This window comes from Balearica regulorum, chromosome 1 (assembly GCF_011004875.1).
Source record: "Balearica regulorum gibbericeps isolate bBalReg1 chromosome 1, bBalReg1.pri, whole genome shotgun sequence".
Classification (NCBI taxonomy): Eukaryota; Metazoa; Chordata; class Aves; order Gruiformes; family Gruidae; genus Balearica; species Balearica regulorum.
The window spans coordinates 28,127,286-28,147,499 of NC_046184.1; the positions used below are offsets into that span (position 1 = coordinate 28,127,286).

Consider the following 20,214-nt stretch of genomic DNA (forward strand, 5'->3'; position numbering starts at 1 on the left):
CAAGAAAGCAAAGGAATTTGTCATCTTAAGCATTTAAACAAGTTTAGGCTCCCTATTCAATGCTGCATTCACTAGTCCTACTGCCTACTTATTTAGCAGCAGAAAATATTTACTTGGAAGAAAAATGTCATTTTTTGTTAGGGAGAAACTTCCTGAGTCAGATCCTGAACCACAAATTAAGACTGTTTTGTGCTTTCTTTCTTGAGAAACAAATGACATCGTTTTCTGTTTCTGTATCAAGAAATATTGGGCTTTACTTCCTACTAACATGAGATTTGTTCACATGACTTTCAAGGAAAAAGAAGTCAGACAGGAGCTACCATTAAACATCTTTTTATTGTAGTCTTTAATGTACATGCAGAATTAAAAAAAAGTGTCAGTTATATCTGTAAGCGTATAACAATGTAAATGTCTTGGATCAGCAATGTATTTGGATTAGGGACTAATAACTCTAAGTGAACAGACATCTTTCAGGATATACAGTTTATATGGTAAATCACGAAGGTTTTCTTCAGAGTGATTTTCCTCATAAAAAGATAAAATATTTCTTGTTTACAATCTCGCTTGGTTTTAATACTGAAAAAATCTATAATAGTACACTCTCCATTATGTACATAGAAAAACATAAAACTATATCCATACCAGTGTCTGTTTTAAATGCAAACAATAGTAGTTAATAGCTTTGTAATTTCTTTGTGCACCCTCTCCCCTCTTCCCTCCCCCCCTAAAAAACGCAGCATTTCCTAAAGTTTTCAATGCTTTGGCAGAAACTGAACCGAAGGCACTCCCGTGTTAGGTAAAGCAATATGTGAAATATCAGCACTAAATAAAAAAAGCTGTAGGTGTACCAGACAGCTCCATGCTCATCCCAAGGGCCAAATCTTGCACTCTCCGAGGTCAAGAACTGGTTTGCTGGAGATCCCAACTGGAGCAGGCTCAGGCCCCAGCTTGGTTTACAATAAAGCTAGATTAGCCTCACAACTATTTTTCCAAATGCTTCACGCAAACCATATGAGGATGCAGAGAGTACCTCTGAACACAGTACTGTCACGAGGGCAAAAAGCTCCTGCAGGTCACAGCATCAGAACGTGTTGCAAAGGCTTTGCTTTCTAGGCACTGCACTTTGCAACGTGGTAGTTTCACACAACACCCTCCGTTTAAGACTTCCTGATGTTGCAGCTCAGCTAAAAACAAACAAACCAACCCACAAATGTGAAGTTTCTAAACCATCTCTCGTGATGGATTAGTTTTGACTCAGCAAAGCATCCTGAAAATAATCTGCGTGCTAGTGGCATGCTGACTTCTGCTGATAGGGAAGCTTTGAAAGCTGATAGAAAAGTTTCTCTCAGGGGCAACTCCTCCTTGGACTCATGTGGTTTGTGTTTGGCACACCTTCGTTCTTCTTGTAACTCAGGGTTATCTCTGGCATACCTGCGATATGTATTTATATGAATACTTTGGGGAAAAAAAAAAAAAAAAAAAGAAGCCTACGAGATAAGCACCTAAATGCTCGCTAAGGGATGTGTCATAAGTCACAGTCAGGAAAACATTTCCGTAATGACCAGTTTTAGTTCTCAACTGCGGTTTGCTTCAGCAATGCTAGCAAACGCTGAGAAATGACTGGATGCAAACTTCCAAGAGAGAATGAGACAGAAAGGCACCGACCGAAGCTTTTTATGCACGTGAAAAGTTTTCACGTGTCAATGTCTCCAACCAGATAGTGTTAGATTTTTGGGACGTATATTAGTTCAGTAATTGGTTTACTTAACTTAATAGCGCACCATATCTGACCATGACTGTAAATAGCTGCAGTCAACTGACAATCCAATTGAAAAAGAACATTCTGCTAAAACCTGCCAGCTGGTCACGTTCATTCTGCTGCAACAGCTCTGCGCTCTTTGGCCACAATAAAATGAATGGCTTTATAGCGTTGGAAAGCATTTTTGTCGTTCTTCAGTATCACTGTGGATTTATCTCACAAGAAATGAAGGGTGAGATAAAAAGTCATCCAACAACACTTCAGTCTCTGAATTGAACAGCCAGCAAAATGATACGCAGCTGGCATGGAAGAATAGCCATTTAAGGTTAGTTAGAAATGCAGACTGAAGGGAAAAAAAAAAGGAAGAAAAAAAAAGAAAGGCAAGTAGTCCAGTAAGAATAAACAGTAGAATAAGAAACTGAGCAAGTGATTCTTTGTTTTGGGCCAGTATATCCACCACCAGTTGCTGTATGTTGCTCTGGGAAACATGAAACTGGCACCAAAACACTCCAAACAACACAAAACCCCACCCCCTTCCTAGGCTGATGGGTGTCCTTGAAATGTCCCTCAAATCTCTTTCCGTACTGTGGCTCGGATGCTGCTGAACATTTTGCCTATGGCCTCAAAGAGTGGGTCGCAGAACGTGTGGATGCAGATCGAATAGACGCGGCTAATGCACTGGATCTCAATCAGGTAGCTCCTTATGCATGGCACCACTGCCCAGATGTGCAGGAATGACAAAATGGCAAAGTAGATGCCCCAGATGAGAGCCATAGGAATGCCAAAGATAGCTGACAGTAAACGATAAAACCAGTATTTCGTTACAGTGAAGGTGGTAAAACTGGCCTTCCAAATCCCATCAAAGCTGTGTGTTCCCTCTGGCTCAGCAATCACATCTTCAAAATCGATCTGCAGCAAAGAACACAAAGTCAGGTCAGTCAAGTGTTTGCATCAAGGGTAGATTCCAGAAACCCCTTCCCCGGAGAGCAATGGTGCCCTGCAACAAAGCACCAAAGCACATACTTCCTACATCCCAACATGATTTGACCCACTTAATCCATTTACGCCAAGAACCTTTTCAGGGACTTTTTCCAGTGACTATCAGGGAGCCTTGATGATTAACTCAAAATTAGACATCTAACTTCTAGATGGGGATGAAGACAGTATCTCTTCCTTATCTCCTACAGCCCTAAAGGTATGGAGTGCCCTTGAAGTTTACTTAAGGGATGAACCAGGTGAACAGAATCATCATGTTTAACCATTTCACATCTTTACAAATGGAATAAACGCAGCCACTGCTTTCACTTTTTACACACCTCAAGCACGAATCAATAAAATGTGTTGTTTGTCTAAATTATCCCATCTTTCTGTGTATAGCATTGCTAAATGTTGACCATGAATAAATGGTGAGGCTAGCTATTTAAATATATACTTTGAAATAGGCATAGATAGTTGTTAGTAGTCCAAAAAAATAAAATGTTGGATTTAGATCTGTATCAGGTGGAGTTCTTCCTTAGTCTGAAAGGGTTAGGGAGCTCTTTCATCTTATTAAATGTAAGGAGGCTCTTCATATTAGAGCCATTTTGTTCTAACCTATCCTGTTTATGTGATAACACTCTGTTCATGAAAGACACGGCCAGGCTAACGTATTAATATTTAGAAGGAACACACTCTTCTACATATTTCATAGTTTTGACTATTGTTCATAAATCGCTCAAAAAGTCACCTAAGGAAGCAGTGCATTCCAACAGGCATATTTTACCGCTCTCTGTTGAAATACTGAGCTATTCAGGAAGCTTAATTGTCATAACATTTCTATTAGAAAATTAACAGAATTGTGATGATAGCTCCATGTCACACAAGCATGTGTTTGATATAATCCACAATACAGGATATTTAATTTATTCAGCACAACCAGTTGTATAGGTACTACATTCAACAGGAAAAAGAACATCACAACACTATTCCTTTGCAAGAAACTAAATGACTGCTGAAATCAGATGAAAGAAAAAAAGGACTTGCATTCCTGGGACTGGATCCCAAAGTGAGATGATGTTGCTGCCGTAAGTGAAGATTTACAGGAGCAGGCTAAGTATGATACTGGTCAGCGGCCTCAGGCAACAGCACCTTAGCACACTGGAAGGAGGTGAATACACATACACTCGGTGTAAGTATTGCTTATAGTGTAGGAAAAGGCTCCCAATCACCTGTATTAATCTAAAATATACATAAAAATTGGAAAGAACTCCTCCCTCTCTCCTGTTGAGTCTTCAATCACCTCCAAACAGAAGGTACCAACAAAGGGAAAAATACTATAAAACCACTGGACTTTCCAGTTTCTTAAACAAAAAAGATAATTCCAAAACGAAACTGCACCATCTACGTGCAATTTACTTGAAGGGATTGAAAGTCCTTGGCAGGTTATTTTCTGAATCAGCTGTGGTATCAAATATCTCGAATGCCTACTATTAAGCTGGTTTAATTCAACATGTTACTAGCCCTAAACATCACTCCCTGCCGCTGCTTTTCTCCAGACATCTGCTACCCTGACCTAGGCTCTGGTGATCTGAAAGTGATCTATGATTCTTTGGGATGGGAATTCATCATCACCACCACCACCACACCTAAAGGTAGCGTTTGGGTTGAGATTCTGTCTCCACAGAAACCTATGGAAGACTTTGTATTAGTGGAGTACCCAACAAACACACCTCAGCACTGTGCGCTTGTCCGTAAAGGTGTGCAGAGCCAAAAAGTCTGTCTGGACTTTCTGAAACTGGACAGCATAATTTTAAATAATGGCCACAAAAAGAGAAAATGAGAAGAGTCTGAATCACGGTTCTCTTCTGCAATAGTTCTACAGGAATGAAATAACCCATGCTTCTGTAGGTCGTGTGCATGAATTTTTGGTACAAATCTTAGAAAACAGTTTCCCTAGAATCAGTGTCTAAAGACAGCATAGTAAGTACACTACATTCACTGCTGAGAGAAGACAGGAAATTGGAAATCATTTGGGCTCTGTAATTTCAGCGGGTGCAAGACTGAAGCTCTGGTGGAAATAACTCTAATTCTGGGAAAAACATCACAGGCAGCAATATGCTCTCTATTTTTGTTGTGGGGTTATTAGATATAAAAGTTCATGTTTGGGGACTAAACAACTGACAAATTAACTTTATGAAGTACATATTGGCCATAAAATAATTACATGAATCAATCATTAAAAGTTAGCTGCAGTCTAGTAAGAGCAAGGAACTTTCCTGGATATACTGTGATCTTTTTACCAAATGAAACAATCAGATGTCCTCATATCAATCGTGGGATTTTAGGACTGCATCATGAAAGAAAGAAGAAAGGGTTGTAGATGTATACATGGAGAAGTCAGTAACATCTACTGATAATGGCATCAAATTGTCTTATATCTATTCCTGCCCCCCCCCAAAGATGATTTCAAGATCTGCGTATTGTTCACTGAAATAAATCTAATTCATACCCACGTTGGAAAAATGTATGCCTGAGTTTATGGCGCAAGTATATTTTCCTTTTGGAATATACAAGCAAGCATACTCATAGCGTCCACTTCTGTAGCTATTCAAAAGCAAACTTTTCATTGTAGCCCATATCCCACGTTAGCTCATTTTCAAAGCAAATGAGTGTTGGCTTACTATCAATGTTTGCCTTGAAATCAGATAATAAAAATACACAGATGGTGGCAAAGCCTAAGATGATTACAGCAAAAAGAAGTTGCTTCTCAAAAAATGCTACTACATGAAGACTCCGTGTTTGAGCATAGCCCTCCTTCTCTAAAACTTCTGGCAATTTATTGCATGCTTCCCACCAGTTGATGATGTGATCCATGGCAGAGCCAGTTTGTGCACACAGCCACCATACAGCAGTTCAGTGCATCGAGGGCTATTCAGGGTCACACCTAAAGTCTTTTTATCCAGTTCAGTTGTGGTGGAGTCTACTTTGTATTTTTTTCAACTGGCTGATAAAGGAAATATTAAATCTCAGCAGGAAAGCAAGTTTGCATTGAGCTCCATCAGCCTTTTCATGGTTACATCTTTAATTTAGCTAAGTGGGACCTATTTTTATTAGGAAAGCATATTTTTGGCATGCAAAAAGAAACCATAGGTTAATGTGAATTTCCTAGAACTTTTAAAACAAATAGTAAGACTGGCCCATAATTTGATTCCTTTCAAAATAATTCATTGTAATGAATGTTTTACTGAAAAAATGGAAGCCAGTAAACTCACTGGTTTTCAAATAAAATAATAGTAAACTTCCTGTAGCCGTGACTCTCAGTAACTAATGTTTTTAGCCTGTTGCACACTCCAAGATGTCCATGGAATTAATCCTGGGGAGCTGACAGAAGAATCATGCCATATAACATTTCCAGATGGACAGCTCTGTCCTCATTCCAGGGGATGATTCTAATATTAGAACATTTATGATATATCTTTGGCCAGAATTTCCCAGCTCAAATCATACACAGTTGTCCTAAAAGTACTCAGGAATCAATCTGTCTGTGAGATGATAACAGTGGTGCGTTCATGCCACCAACAATTGTCAAGAGGTTACTTTCTTGGAGCAATTTCAACAGCTCTCGGAATGTTTCTACCATTGCACAGAAGCTGAATAGATGGCTATAGGAACCACAGCTGATGTCTCACTACCATATCTTTCCCATTTCATTATTCCTAAGGTCCCACGTTCCACATTGCTCCAGTTTGAATAAGGGGGAAACCAAACTGAACTTGAGAGTGAAAAGACAGAAAACCACCCTGGCAACTCTAAAAACTCTCAGCTGAATACAGTGTCAAAATGAAGCTGTTATCTCCCTGAAAGCCATAAGAACGTTGTGAAATTATGTACATGTCAAGAGAGTCCAGCTATGACTGGAACGCGAACCTCTGTGGTGCTGTCCAAACCCAGACTTACCCACGGCAGTGTCCAGTCTAAATAAAGATAGGCAAGGAGTTGAGGTAGTCTGGGCTCTTCTACTTCTGCTAACATATCACGTACAGATCCACTGGCTGGGAAACGCTCTATTTATTTCACTGTTCAGGCAGTACAGAGAAGTCCTTATGCTGCAGGAACTGAGATATCACCCAGATTCTTCCTGCACTGAACCGCTCCCATGAAAGATCCTGTTTTTAACTCATAGGGATCAGTCCTCCACAGGCAGCAGGAAAAATAGGTGACTGGATGCGTTTTGCCTTGCTATAGGTTACATTTGCATCACTCGGATTACTCACTCCTCAGTCCCTTTTATTACTCTCCTCTGGTTTTTAGTTCAGTAGCACTCAGTGACGGTGAGTGTCATCAGACTGATAACGGGAGTCCAACTGAAGTAAGTAAAGTAAAAATAGGACTGAACAGGAGAAAGAGAAGTGGCTAGAAATATGATCCTAAGGAAGAAACACACTCTAATTTCTGGAAATGAATCTAACTGGCTTGCAAGGGTAAGACACCTTTTTTAGGGTATTGTTCTCAAGGCCACTTTTGCCAAAGCATCACGTGCATGTAGGTCTGTGAAGAACTCTGTTTTATCTACATAAAGGCACGCTTAGGCTAGGCTCAGGTCTTGTTCAGCAGACTGCACATTCAGCGTGCAGTTTGTTGCTCCAGAGCTCTCAGGGTGTGCTGTGAAAGCACTTTGAGTTATTTGCCAAGCTAATGAAAATACAGGCACGTTCACTTGCGACAACGAGAGAAGTAAAGGAAATTTGGTTTGACCCTCTAAAGGATGCTAATAACTCGCTACAGCCTTCTGTTTCAGCCAAATCTATTAAACACTATCAACTCCCGTTTCATGCCTACAATACACTTCCTGACTTCAGCTATTCTTTGTTTCCTACTATTCAGTTTGGTAAAGCCAGTTTTTACGTTGCTTGAAGCTTTTGTCTGATTCTGCTATGAGAATTACTGCAGCTTCTTTTGCTCTGCATATGTTTATTAAACTTTTATCAGGAAATTAAGGAACCTGCTTTGATTCTAAAAGAGATCTGTTTACAAGAAAGGGAAATGGTATGGGGAATTTGTCTTCATTTTTCAAAGTCTGTTTAAAGAAAAAAACCTATTAATTAAATAAGCTTAACAGTGTGAAGTTACTGGGTTTTTCTTAAAAAAAAACCCCCACCAAACCCAGCTGACTCAAGAATATATGCTTTATATATGAAAATAGTTGACCTGTTGACCTTGCCACTTTAATCCCTATGTATCCAAAGCTGGCAGGCTGGAAAGGTGTGTTAAATGCCAACCTCAAATTGCCTACTTACCAGTTGGGCTTCTCCTCAAAAGAAGAGGTTCTTTGAGGTGTGTAATATCTATTACATCAAAAAATTTACTGTGCTAAGTCTATCAGTAAAAAATTATTAAGGCCATCAGCATTTTATGGGGGCTTTGACCTAATCTACACTTCTGTGATTGTAACTATAATCATTCAAATCTTCATGTGTGGTAGCTGCGTGCTGCTACTGTGCTGTGCTGACACCATGCAGTTTGCATAGACAGGCATCATCACTTCTCCACTGAGGAGGAACCCAAACAAGCGCTGAGGATGCCTACATTTTTGAGTGCCATCACTACCTTTTGGAATCAGTGAAAGGATGCTCAGATCCTTACCGGATCTCTCTTGATTGATCACTAATATCTTCAGTCAGGCAAACCACTAAAATATGCATACAACCTGAAAAACATGAACTGTCCCGCTGATGTCAATATGCTTACATGCTCTGCCAGACCGGGGCTATAGTCAAGTCTGAATGTACATTTATATAAGAAAGATTCACAAGCTCATTTTCTTTAGTTTTATCACAGAGTATGGAAACTCTTTACTGCTTACCCTGTGCTGTTTTAACACAGGTATTCCCCTGGTACTAAGACCATAAGTATAATAGTGTTTCACCATATTATACTGTGTCCCTGTAAGACCTGAAACAGACATATAGAAAAAAGCAGGTATGATCCTTTTTTCTGTTGTGATAAATGCAATTTGTATAATTTCCCAATGCATTCAATGTCCTTTAAAGAAACATTCAACTGAAGAAAAGGTATAAAAGATCACAAAATGACAAGCCATTCTATGGTGTGTCACATTTGGGAGGTGACGTTCAGGACAGGTGCAGCACTACTAACTTTGGAGAAGGCTGTGGTGTGTGTTATTAAAAATAAGAAAATGCATGAGCATATGAGATCATTATTAGTTTTTGTACTTCCACATACTATTTGGAACTTAACAGTGCTTGGAGAACAAAAGCATCACAGCAGCAGAAAAAAAAGTTAAGCAATAAGCTCACAACCATTCTGTTAAATCAGTGATATCACCTAAATATCTAAATGTTTCCTTGACCCTTTGAAATACCGTGTTTCCACATTTGCTGATGCTTGTCTTCCTGAACACTGCCATACTTTGTCAGAAAACGATGAGAAAGTGTATAAGGTTGTTTCTACTGAATCCAAGGGAAAGAGCATGGGAGGTGTTGGGATGTATAGGAGTAAAGCTGCTCTTCTCCCTTCTCTCACCTCCCAGATACCAGAAGACTCATTCACCCTTTTAAAAGCACTATGAAACCTCCATCTGGCAAATGTTTACCTGAAGTTACACAGAGAAGCTGGCATTTTGTTCCTGAAAACATAGAGCTTCATGATGCCTAAATGTTCTACTTTCTCGCTAATCACTGTTTTCGACAGCAAACATCAGGTGCTGTCAGGTGTGTAGTAAAGGCAAAACTCATTCTATTCCAGAGTATTTATATGAGCCTCAGGCTATAGCATGGGTGACTACAAAACATGAACATCCAGCAAACGATGGGATAAGTTCCATCACAAGACAAGAAATCACCTTGACTCTTGGTATGGTGGCAAGTATTTAACAAGGGAACCCCAAGAGTGCCTTCGCTGGGCTGTAGCAAAATTAGGCTCTGCCTGTCAACCTTGAACTCTGTCTTCAGAGCAAACTGCTCTTCGGGCGACTGGCCAGATCAGTGGGCACAACACTCACTCCTTTGCACAAAAAAAGAGATGCCCTGAGCACAGATGGCCAGGACCGTAGTTTTTGTGTAAGGCTGGTTAAGTGCAGAAAAATGACAAACAAGTAATTCCAAAGTCAATGAAACCCCAGACAAGCAAGCAGAACTGTTCCACCCCAGATACTTGTTCAAACTGACCAATGACTTTGCCTCACATTCCCTGTTTCCCTGTGCCTGCTTTCTATAACATGGCAAGAAAAGTGTTCTCTTAATGGAAATTGTGACTCTTTCCTGAGTGCTATAAAGTCTGCCAGCAGAGCAAACAATGCTTTAACAAACAAGGATATTCATGTTGGAAAGTAGAGTTGAAGGACTACACTGTTCTAGCCAGAGAAGAAAACCAGTCCGGTCAGGAGTGACCCTTACTGCACACATAACAAATACTCAGATGGATTATGAAAATTTAAATGATGTCATGACTTAGAAAAAGGTCATGACTGCAGACCACCATTTCACAAACTGAAAATCAATGAAAATAGTAAAAAAATAATTTGCTACTAATTACTGAGAGAACAACCTCCTGCTCCTTGCCCATGCTGAATTACTGATTACATACTAGAAAAGGCCTGGTGATGGGCTTTGTTTTATCAGATGGGCAGGCTCATCAAAATCTGCGGAAGTGCTCATGAGAAAAATGCGACGGATGCCAATGGGTCAGCGCTGTAGCAGCCAGCCATTCTCCAGAGATCTCTTCCTGAAGTGCTTGCCTGTCCTGTCTCAATACAATCCAGCAGAAAGAAAGACTATCAGCTTTGAGGAGACATCTGCACTCCTCTGAAACACAGTGAAGCTTCCTCTGCAGGTGGGGATATCGTGTCAGCCAGTTCCTTGGAAAATGTGTTCATGTTGTTGGAGTAAGTCAGAAAATAAAGTGGCTATTTTCCTCCCTGGAAGCTGGGCTGCTGAGAGGTTATTGTGGTTTTCCCAAAGAGAAACTCTTAAGAAGCTTTCTTAATTTTATTGTTTCGTGTTCCGCAGCTCCTTGTTTGATATAGCTATTTTAGCAAGTAACTCTGATATGTCTGTGTGTACGTACATCCACATATGTCTGTCCATCTGTATGTTTAAAGATGTGTTTGTGGGTAGTACACCTAGTTAAGATCCTCCCCTCCTTAGACTCCCTTTACAAATGATAAAGAGCAAAAAAGTGGTTTCCAGATTTAAAGCACCCTCCAAAGGTGCCTGTCTCTCTCATGCACTACATTCATCAACATGAACACCAGGGTGAAGTTTTGACTACACTAAAGATAATGGGAATTCTTTTATTGATTCCAGTGGGGTCTGGAGTTAACCAGAATCCAGAAACATTAATAAAAGTAAATATATTCTCTAAAAAGATTTTATATTATATTTCATTTTATACATGTAATATAAATATAATGCATATATGTACTGGTTTTAGCTGGGATAGTTAATTTCCTTCATAGTAGCTCACAGGGGGCTGTGTTTTGGGTTTGTGCTGGAAACAGTGCTGATAACCCAGGGATGTTTTTGTTCCTGCTGAGCAGTGCTGACACAGAGCCAAGGCCTCTTCTGCCTCTCACCCCACCCCACCAGCGAGGAGGCTGGGGGTGCACAAGGAGTTGGGAGGGGACACAGCTGGGACAGCTGAGCCCAGCTGACCCAAGGGATATTCCATACCATATGATGTCATGCTCAGCATATAAAGCTGGGGGAAGAAGAAGGAAGGGGGGGGACATTTGGAGTGATGGCATTTGTCTTCCCCAGTAACCGTTATGTGTGACAGAGCCCTGCTTTCCTGGAGATGGCTGAGCACCTGCCTGCCCATGGGAAGTGGTGAATGAATTCCTTGTCTTGCTTTGCTTGTGTGCACAGCTTTTCCTTTACCTTTACCTAAATAAACTGTCTTTATCTCAACTCATGAGTTTTCTCTTTTACTCTTCTGATTCTGTCCCCCATCCCTCTGGGGGAGAGTGAGTGAGCAGCTGTGTCGTGCTTAGCTGCCAGCTGGGGTTAAACCATGACAATTATTATACTGTCCTCAATGCAGGTTTACAGACCTGCTATTAAGGTAATAAACTGCTTTAAGTATAACTTTTTATAACTTGCTCTAGCTTCATCCCTCCTAAATTTAGGCACTAATGGGAAACGGAAATACAGTGACCTCAGACTCTTTAGTATTGCATGGAGTAAGACAGGCACCGTTGGAGGGTGCTTTAGATCTGGAAACCACTTTTTTTTTCTTTATAATTTATAAAGGGAGTCTAAGGAGAGGAGAATCTTAACTAGGTGTACTACCTACAAACACATTCCTGTTAACTGCTGCAATTCTTTTTTTGCAAATCCAACTTGTTCTCACTGTTTCCCTCATTTCTACCTGAATATGCTGATCGCTGACAGTGAGTGTGCAGTGATGGCCAGCTACCTCTCTGTTCCTTTAAAAAAAATTGCCTCTGCATTTCTCCTGTTAGAAGGTTGTCTTATAGAAGATCTTAAGTTACTGATCCTTAAAGACAAGGTAACTATTTCTTTGGTATTTCATAAAAATCAAGATATTACTAGTCTACAGGTCTGGTCTTGTCATAAACTGCACTAGAACAGAGATATATGAACTTGGACTTCATAAAACAACAGGAGACTTTATGGCTGAGGTCTACAGGGGATATTAACCTGATCGTGAGGGAAAACTGATTTATTTTTTTGTAGCATTTGTTTGAATTCCAAGAAAGGATTTCAAAGTTGACAGAGGAAGTGTTGCAATCCATCTATGAGACTCCCTTAGGCTTTTTTGGAACTCTGAGTATAAATTCAGCACAGCAGGAGTTTAGACAGGGAATGTGATGCTTTCACCTTCAGCTGTGAGAGCATCTTCTCACTTCTTATCTAAGAAGCTGAATTTATCAGTTCCCACTTATTTGAAAATAAAGTACACGGGCCAGATGAATAGAAGACTACGGACAAACCCCATCCTTGTACAGCCCCACTAACATCTATAGCACAGGTCTTTGACTATCTTGAATAAAATCAGGTGCAAACTTTATCAATTAATGTGCTCAGTAGAGTGGGGATAGTGGTACTGAAACTATTTGTCCTTTTGAATGCTAATCTGATGGCATAAGTTCTCACAAGAATGATTACTGCATGAAATTCAAGGCTTGTTTTGAAACTATCAAAAGACATTTTCCTAAGAAATCTGCCAGAAAAATATAAAGGGACTAACAGAGTTAAACCTGCCTCTCCAACAAATCAAATTAAATTAAACAGCCTAACTTCTCTTTCATCTTCAAAATAACAAATCCTTTTTAGTCCAAGATGGTTTTTATTACTATCATTTGTCTAGAAAAGAGAGATGGTAGTTCTGGATCAAAAAGCTCAAAAACTCAATCTCTGATGTAGATTTCATCCTGCTGTCTGTTTACTACAAGGGTATTTGAGAGCTGTGGGAAATGCAAACTTATACCTCTCTTCAGATTTCCAGAGATCACAAGTTTTATGGCAGTTTACAAGTTCATTTGTATTTTCTTCTCTCTGTTGCTTAAAATACAACAAAGATCAAATTCTCACTGGGGATCTCATGGGCAGACCACCCTACTATACACAATTATCCCTCTTCCCCCTGGAGAATTTTGGATTTCAATACTTTTTTTTGTTTGTTTTAGACATCCATACTCTCTGCAACAGAAGATGGTGTTTCTATGCATACAGTGGGCTAAAAATTCTAAAATTAATTCAATTTTTTCTTAAAATTTTCTAACGTATAATCTGAATTCTGTTGAATTTATCAGAAGCGAAAAGTATTTGTCTCCTCTGAATCTGAGACAGTGTCCAATAAAATCTAACAAAAGGAACATCCATGCTGAATGGTTGGCTCTGTCCCCATGGCCATCAAATGAACATTTTCCTATGGAGTTATGAGTCATGTTCATCATGTTAAGCAAGAAGGCAGTGCATAAGGCTTTAATAATACTATGAGCTTAAACGCAAACACATTTTTTTGAGAAAGCAGCTTTCATTAGAACAGATGCCATTATTATCTGTAATCTTATGGACATTCAGAAATTCCAGTCTGGGAACTCCTAATTAATGTGCAAGAAAACTGTTTTTCAGAACTCTAAAACCTCGCCCAGTCTTCGTATAAACTGGCATTCATAATGACTCAAGTTTTTATTCTCCCAGTCCTAGACCAGCCTTGGAAGAAATATTGGAAACAGAATTGTATCATGTGGGTATCCAAAGTCAAACATTTGAATATTCTGGCATTTTAAATCTAAACCCCACAGCCGGACGTTAATATGACACAAAGATTCAGAATCATTTCAATGAAATGCAGTTATGTAAAAGTAAGGTGTCATGTCTAAGCTACATCTATCGTCAATGGAGAGAAACACCCTTTGAGAGCACTATGGTTAGGTCTAAAATCTATGATGTGAATCTGCCTCCATAATATATATATTTATATAGACATATTTATATTGATGTATTTAAGTGTATTTTCTCAGGACTTTTAACAATATCTGAAAACAAGGAAAGGGGGTCTGCACTAAATTTCACTTAATTCCTTGTTTCAGAAAAGCACCTGACTGAGCTCTGCTTTTCTCTCGTTTTACTGTGTTGAAGAGCAGAACTCTGTTCCTCCCAGGCTGATGCCTGCTGTCACATCAGAGTGACAGCCCTCAATGCCTCAGCCTTCCCATCCACAAAGATCAGGGGACGATGCCTGCTTTCCTTCCAAGAGGTTCTCAGGTGTGGAGCCGGGAGGTGCTCTGCCTAGTCATCTCTCTGGGCATCTTACACCATGCTCAGTGCAACAGGGAGGGACCGCAGTTGTGAAGGATTAAATAAAACTGCAAACTGCTTTTTAAAAACCCTCTCTTTTTTATTAGAAAGCGGCAGAAATTGTAAATGGCTTTAAAATGGCTAAGTAATACTTTCCTCCCTAATGCCTGCGTAAGGGTGTTATGTATTTGTCAACATCTGACTAAAAATTCGAGGCTTTTCCTTGCAGTGAGCTGAACTGCCTTTAACTGCATTAGCTTTAAGTGGAAGGCACGAATACGTAACTGTTTAAAACTTGGTACAAAAGCTTTGCACCCTTACATCTGTAGCCAAGTACTGGATTTTTTTCCAGAGAGAAAAGGACTCTTACGCAACAAACAGCAGATAGACACCACTTGTTTAAAACAAAATAATAATTATGTTCTGGATGGTAGACCAGGCACAGGCCTTTCTTCCTGGCACACCACTGTAGGAAATAACTGTAATCTGGCTGCAGATGTGACTGCACGTTTGGTCCTCACTAGTCCCAAATGAGTAGACTTTGCAGGGTTGGCTGCAAGGTCCATCCCCATCCTGAGCAAGGAGCAAGGCAGTACTGAGAAGCCTAAGCTGCAGGAGAACTGACTCCCTCCTCTGCTTCTTCCAAATTCAGTAAAATTTGTGCAGACTTGACCACACATACTTTGAGACACTTTGAACTCCAAAGAGTTGGAAGGCTGTAATTTAGTCATACTCTGGAAAACACCAATATTGTGTTGGTAAACAAGAAAAGCGAAGGCTGAACTTCAGGCCCAGGATGTGAGTCCCTGGGTCATCGGGGAATGAATGAGAGAAAAAACCCCATCAGCTTTCTACCCCATTTGATGCGTCTCATCACACATAAATAAAAACTGTGGGACACAAGTCTAAGAGTAGAATTGTCCAACAAAGGACATATGAAACAGATACGACTGTCAGGCAAAACCGTATAATCACCAGCACGATGCCTGGAGGGTTCCCAGGTGCACGGAGGCTGTTTCTCGCTTGCTAGATTCCCTCCTTGCCTCCTGCATGACTAGCCAACTTCACAAGCCAGCACCTCAAGGAATGGGACCACTGCTGCATGTTCTCCCCCTGCCAAGGTGATGCATGAGGGCAGTCGAATGAGGAAGAAACCCCTTCCTTTCTGCTCCCGACTGAAGGAATTGGAATGGGAAGGAAATTCTGGATTGTGCTTCCTCCAGCACAGAGCCGCCAACTCTGTTGTCTGTGGCCCTCAGGTTCAGTAGGGCCTTGTCCATCCCTCTCTGAACAGAAATCCAGTCATTCACACCACTTTTCTGGAAAACTCCCAGTGCTTAGCTTCCACTTGGTAGCTAATTTGAAGATAAACCGTAAGCAAAGTCAAGGTCACCAATAACTTTGGTATAAGGCTGCTCCATGTGTTTTTATAATGGACCTCAACTGGGTCTCTCCCTCTTGCCTGGATCCCTACCCTAATTCTGCCTGCACCGTGTATCTGCTGCAGAGGAAGCTGTGCAGATGCTTTGTGTTGCACATCAAGGGAACATGTCTCCTGCTTCTCACAAGCAAGGGTTATTTTTAAAATGTGCTATGGGAAGTATTTGAATGCAGACAACACTGAGGCCTTTTAGAGAGCTGCTTACAGAGCAGATTCCTCGTTCTCTGTCTAATCATTTCTATTTCATGGCTGACTGATTTGTCCCCAGTTTCCATGCTATTGTGCCTCATAGTCAAGTGGCAAGAAATGCATTAAATGCTGGGTAAAAAACAGAAGGTTCTGAACCTAGAAAAATGCCACGGCTCTAAACAAAACAGAGCTAAGCCTGAACCATACTTCTAGCTGTACAACACTCCTGAACATGTTTTTTTCTCTGATTTTCAGTACCCGACTGAGACTGGAGACTCCTGTTACACAAGCGTATTTTTTACACTCTGCCTGGACAATTCACAGCTGAAGTAAGAAAGGTAAATGCATGACAGAAGGGGACCACAGACTGATGGCTAAGGCAGGAACCGAATCTGTGTATCTTCACCTCATTCCAAGCCTGTCCCCTAGGTACTGGCTTTGAACTTCACTGCTACGCCTAATAGGCTGAACCTGAAAGCAGTGTCCAAATAAACTCAAATCGTGGCAAAATTCCTCTCTCTACTTTTCAGGTTGGACCGACCCATTAAATACTTACAAAAAATCAAAGTAATTCTTAATTATCCTTGTAATAAGATAGAAAAATGTTGCTTTACGATGCCCACATTTTTTACAAATGCTGCCGGTTTTATGATGCAAATGGATCCTGTCTGGTTAGCATCAAATTAATTTCAATACATTCCTGCGTCTTGATGTGACTCCGTGCACTACTAGGAGCTCTCTTGCTGACACAGAGGCGGTACTGGTATTCTGGCTGTTTGCTGGTTTTCAATGAATTTTGAAGGGACAAACTGAAAAGCTTGTTTTTTCCATTCCTATAATTCTTACTTTTCAACTTTCTTTTGGATGATTGGATGTAACAAACTTTCTTAATCATTGCCCCTGTGGGAGACAAAGAGGGCAGGATGGGCTTTGTACGCTTCGGTTTCTTTTAAGTCCATTAGGAGTTTTTTCCGTCAGTGGTCTCCCTCTTTTCCCAGCAGGATCTTTCTTTCCCTAGTTAAGTTTGTGGACACCCGGATTCTGACTTGCTTGGGGGCTATGACTCATCCTCAGAAGGTTTGGTTGCTTTGGGGACTTCTTCTGTTGATGTACGCAATAAGCCATGATGCAGTCTCATTCTTCAGCTCTTGCATTCCCTGTCTACTCAGCTGCTCCTCCATGGGTAGAAGAAAAAAGAATTGCTCTCTCCTTTTTAAAATCAACCATTTCAATGGAAGATTTGTACCATTACGTACACAGATTTTTTTTTTCTAAACAAATAAAAACTTCATGCATTTTCCTTCTAGATTGCAAAGCTGACAATGGCTCCTTAAAGATGTAGCCTGCTCTGAGGAGTAATTCTTAGCGTTGATCCAGCACAATGGCTAGTCATATTCAGCACCTTCAAAATGTGTTGAAGTCAGTGGAATTTGAGGTTACTCGGGACCTTGCTATATTGTCTGCACATACTATGAATCATTTTACTGACATACATTCAGGAACCAGAGTCCAACCTTTTGATTCTCTGGAAACAATGCAGTATTTCTCTTTTTCAATAACGGGTCTTCCTGACCAACAAACATGGTGAACTGCACACATTCTGACTCTGCTGGACACTAAATAAGCCAGTTACTGGCTTAGTCACCCACTACGGCCAGGCAACTCCTGTTTTTCCTAGGTTCTCACAAGTCCAGATGACAGCATCCTCAATTTTCACATGCGTAGTATAAATTTTGTCTGCTAAGAGAAAAATCAGCTCTATGATTTTTCTGACCGAAATGACTTCAAGCAAAAATCTTCATTGACCCTAATTTGTCAAAACGGTCTGATTTAAAAACTCAAAAAAAAAAAAAACTAGACAAGGGCACAGTTAGATTTTGCATAGCTTGTTTCCATTTATCACTTCTTCAGGGAAAGAAAAACACCAAGGAAAACAAAACAAGGAAACAAATCCAAACGACCACCAGGACCTCTCATTTTGCACCCCGTTGGCTTAGGGAGGGTGATGTGTCCCGCAGGCCGTGTCCAGCAGCGCAGCTAGCTCAGACTGCGCCGGGCTGGTGCCACCTCCCTGCCCTGCCTCCGTACGTGCCCGAGGGAAGGAAAATCCCTCCTGTCGGTGTTACATAAGGTCACGCAACTTCCCCCCCCCCCCCCCCCGCCCCCGGTCCCGGCTGCGGAGCTGACCCGCCGGCACATAGCTGCAGGAGCCCCGCTCCGGGGAGGCCCTTTCCCCCGGAGGGCTGCCGCAAGCCCCCGGCCCGGCGGGACGCAGCCCCGCAGTGCCCCGGCCCGGTGAGCCCCCGGCGGGGAGAGGAGGGGCAGCCCGCGGGAGGATGCAGCCCCGCCGCGCCGCAGCGCGACCCGCTTCGGCAAGAAGCTCCGGCGGGCTGCCCTGGCCCGCTGCCCGCCTCTCTCCTGCACCCTCTCCCTTTTGTCTATATATATAAAAAAAAAAGATAAATGAATTACGACTCGCCACCCCCGGCCCTTTCCCTGTTGGAGCAGGTGGAGGGAAGCGGTTCGCGGGTTGCTGTTGCCCTGGCGGTGCCCGCGTACTCTGTCTCGGCAGGACAGGCAGCTGCCCCGAACTGGCATCGCCCCTCGCCCCGTCCCGCCTCCGTCCCCTCACCTTGACCACGTCGTCGTTGAGGTGCTTGGGGTCTCGGTTGACCAGGTCGATCTCTTTGGTGTGCACGTCGCGCACCGCCTTTTCGCTCAGCTCATCTGCCATCATCTTGTTGTTGGGCTTGTAGATGTTGCCCTGCTCCCTGATGGGCGCCGTGTACAGAAAGTCCTGCGGAGAGGGAGAGCGGGCGGGAGGGGAGAGCCGAGCCGAGCCGAGGAGGGCAGGGCAGGGCAGCGCCGCGCAGAAGGGCGGGCTGGGGGAGGCGGCCCCGGGTCCCGCGGGGAGCGCGGAGCGGCGGGAGCCTCGCTGCGGGGCGGCTCTCGCCCCGGCTATTTAACCGCGACCGCGGGGCGCACACCACACCCCCGCGGTACCAGGCACACGGCACTGGCTCCCGCTCCCGCCGCCAGGCGTCCCCGGCCCCGCGCCCCGCACCGCCCCGCACCGGCCGCGCTCGGTCCCGCTCCCCGCGGCGTTGCCCCAGGGCGGAGCGCAGCCGCCCCTAAGCGGGGAGGGCGCAACCGCGGCCCCCTCGGGCAGCGCGGGGAGCGGCCGGGGCTCCCCGCGCAGCGCCCTCTCCGTACCGCCCTCCCCATACCGCCGTCGCCGTGCGGACGGGAGCACGGCGCCCTCACCGTGCCCCCTCCGGTCTGGTAGCCTCACCGTACTGCCCTCACTGTACTTGCACTCACTATACCGCCCTCCCCGCACGGCCACCGCCGTGCCCCCTTCACCCCAGCGCCCTCGCCGTAGTGCCCTCCATAGACCGCCCTCACCGTCCGACCACCACCACAGTGCCCTCACCGCGGCCCCAGCCCGGTCGCAGCGGACGAGCCCCCGGTCCCCCTGCCCCGCTGTCCCTGCCCGCAGGTGCCCGGTTGTCCGCTCTCCCCGCCGGGCGCCGGCCGCGGGGTCCGCTGCCGAGCTGCCCCCGAGCCCCGCTCCTCTGCTGGGCCGGGGCGCTGCAGCGGGCGGGGAGCTCCGGGGGGCCGAGCCGCTGCAGGTACTCGGCGCCGGGCAGGAGGGCGGCGGGGCAGCCAGCGGAGCGCTCGCAGCGTCCCGGCTCCGTATCCCCCGGCGGTCCTACCTCCGAGTCTACGTATTTGGTATCGGACATGCTGCCCCGGGCTGGCTGGCGGCTCTGCCGCGGGTTTCTCTGCGCTATAACTTGTAGGACCGGAGGCAGGAGGATCCCGCTCTGCGGAGCGGCCGGGCAGGGGGAGGTAGCTGCGAGGGAGACGGCTGGCCGCCGGCCAGGGGCTGCTCCCTGCCTTTGGCTGGGGGAGATGACAAGCCGCGGTAGGGCCCGGCATATCGCAACGCTGCTGGGAGCCGCCGGAGGTGGGAGGGGAAAGCAGCCCTGCCCCGGCAACCTGGAAGCGGGCGGACCCGGTCCCGGATGCTTGGGCCACGCCGCGCGGGGACAAGGACA

The 20,214-nt window shown here is 43.7% G+C and overlaps 1 protein-coding gene across 1 annotated transcript; it reads right to left on the reverse strand.

Moving 5' to 3' along the window:
- Positions 1-317: 317 nt before the first annotated feature.
- CAV1 (caveolin 1) lies at positions 318-20,115 on the reverse strand. The gene is made up of 3 exons (XM_075743849.1): positions 19,870-20,115; positions 18,786-18,950; positions 318-2,668 (listed from the first exon to the last, which is right to left on the reverse strand). Exons 1-3 carry the CDS (start codon positions 19,897-19,899, stop codon positions 2,327-2,329), a joined length of 537 nt encoding a protein of 178 aa, XP_075599964.1. The 5' UTR covers positions 19,900-20,115; the 3' UTR covers positions 318-2,326.
- Positions 20,116-20,214: the final 99 nt, after the last annotated feature.

Bases quoted from the DNA above. Each gene is read 5' to 3' on its own strand.
- CAV1 (XM_075743849.1), bottom strand. From the start codon at position 19,899: ATGTCCGATACCAAATACGTAGACTCGGAG. The intron at 18,951-19,869 runs GTAGGACCGCCG...CCCTCTCCGCAG, and splicing joins CCAAATACGTAGACTCGGAG to GACTTTCTGTACACGGCGCC. The intron at 2,669-18,785 runs GTGAGGGGACGG...TCTTTGCTGCAG, and splicing joins TCAACGACGACGTGGTCAAG to ATCGATTTTGAAGATGTGAT.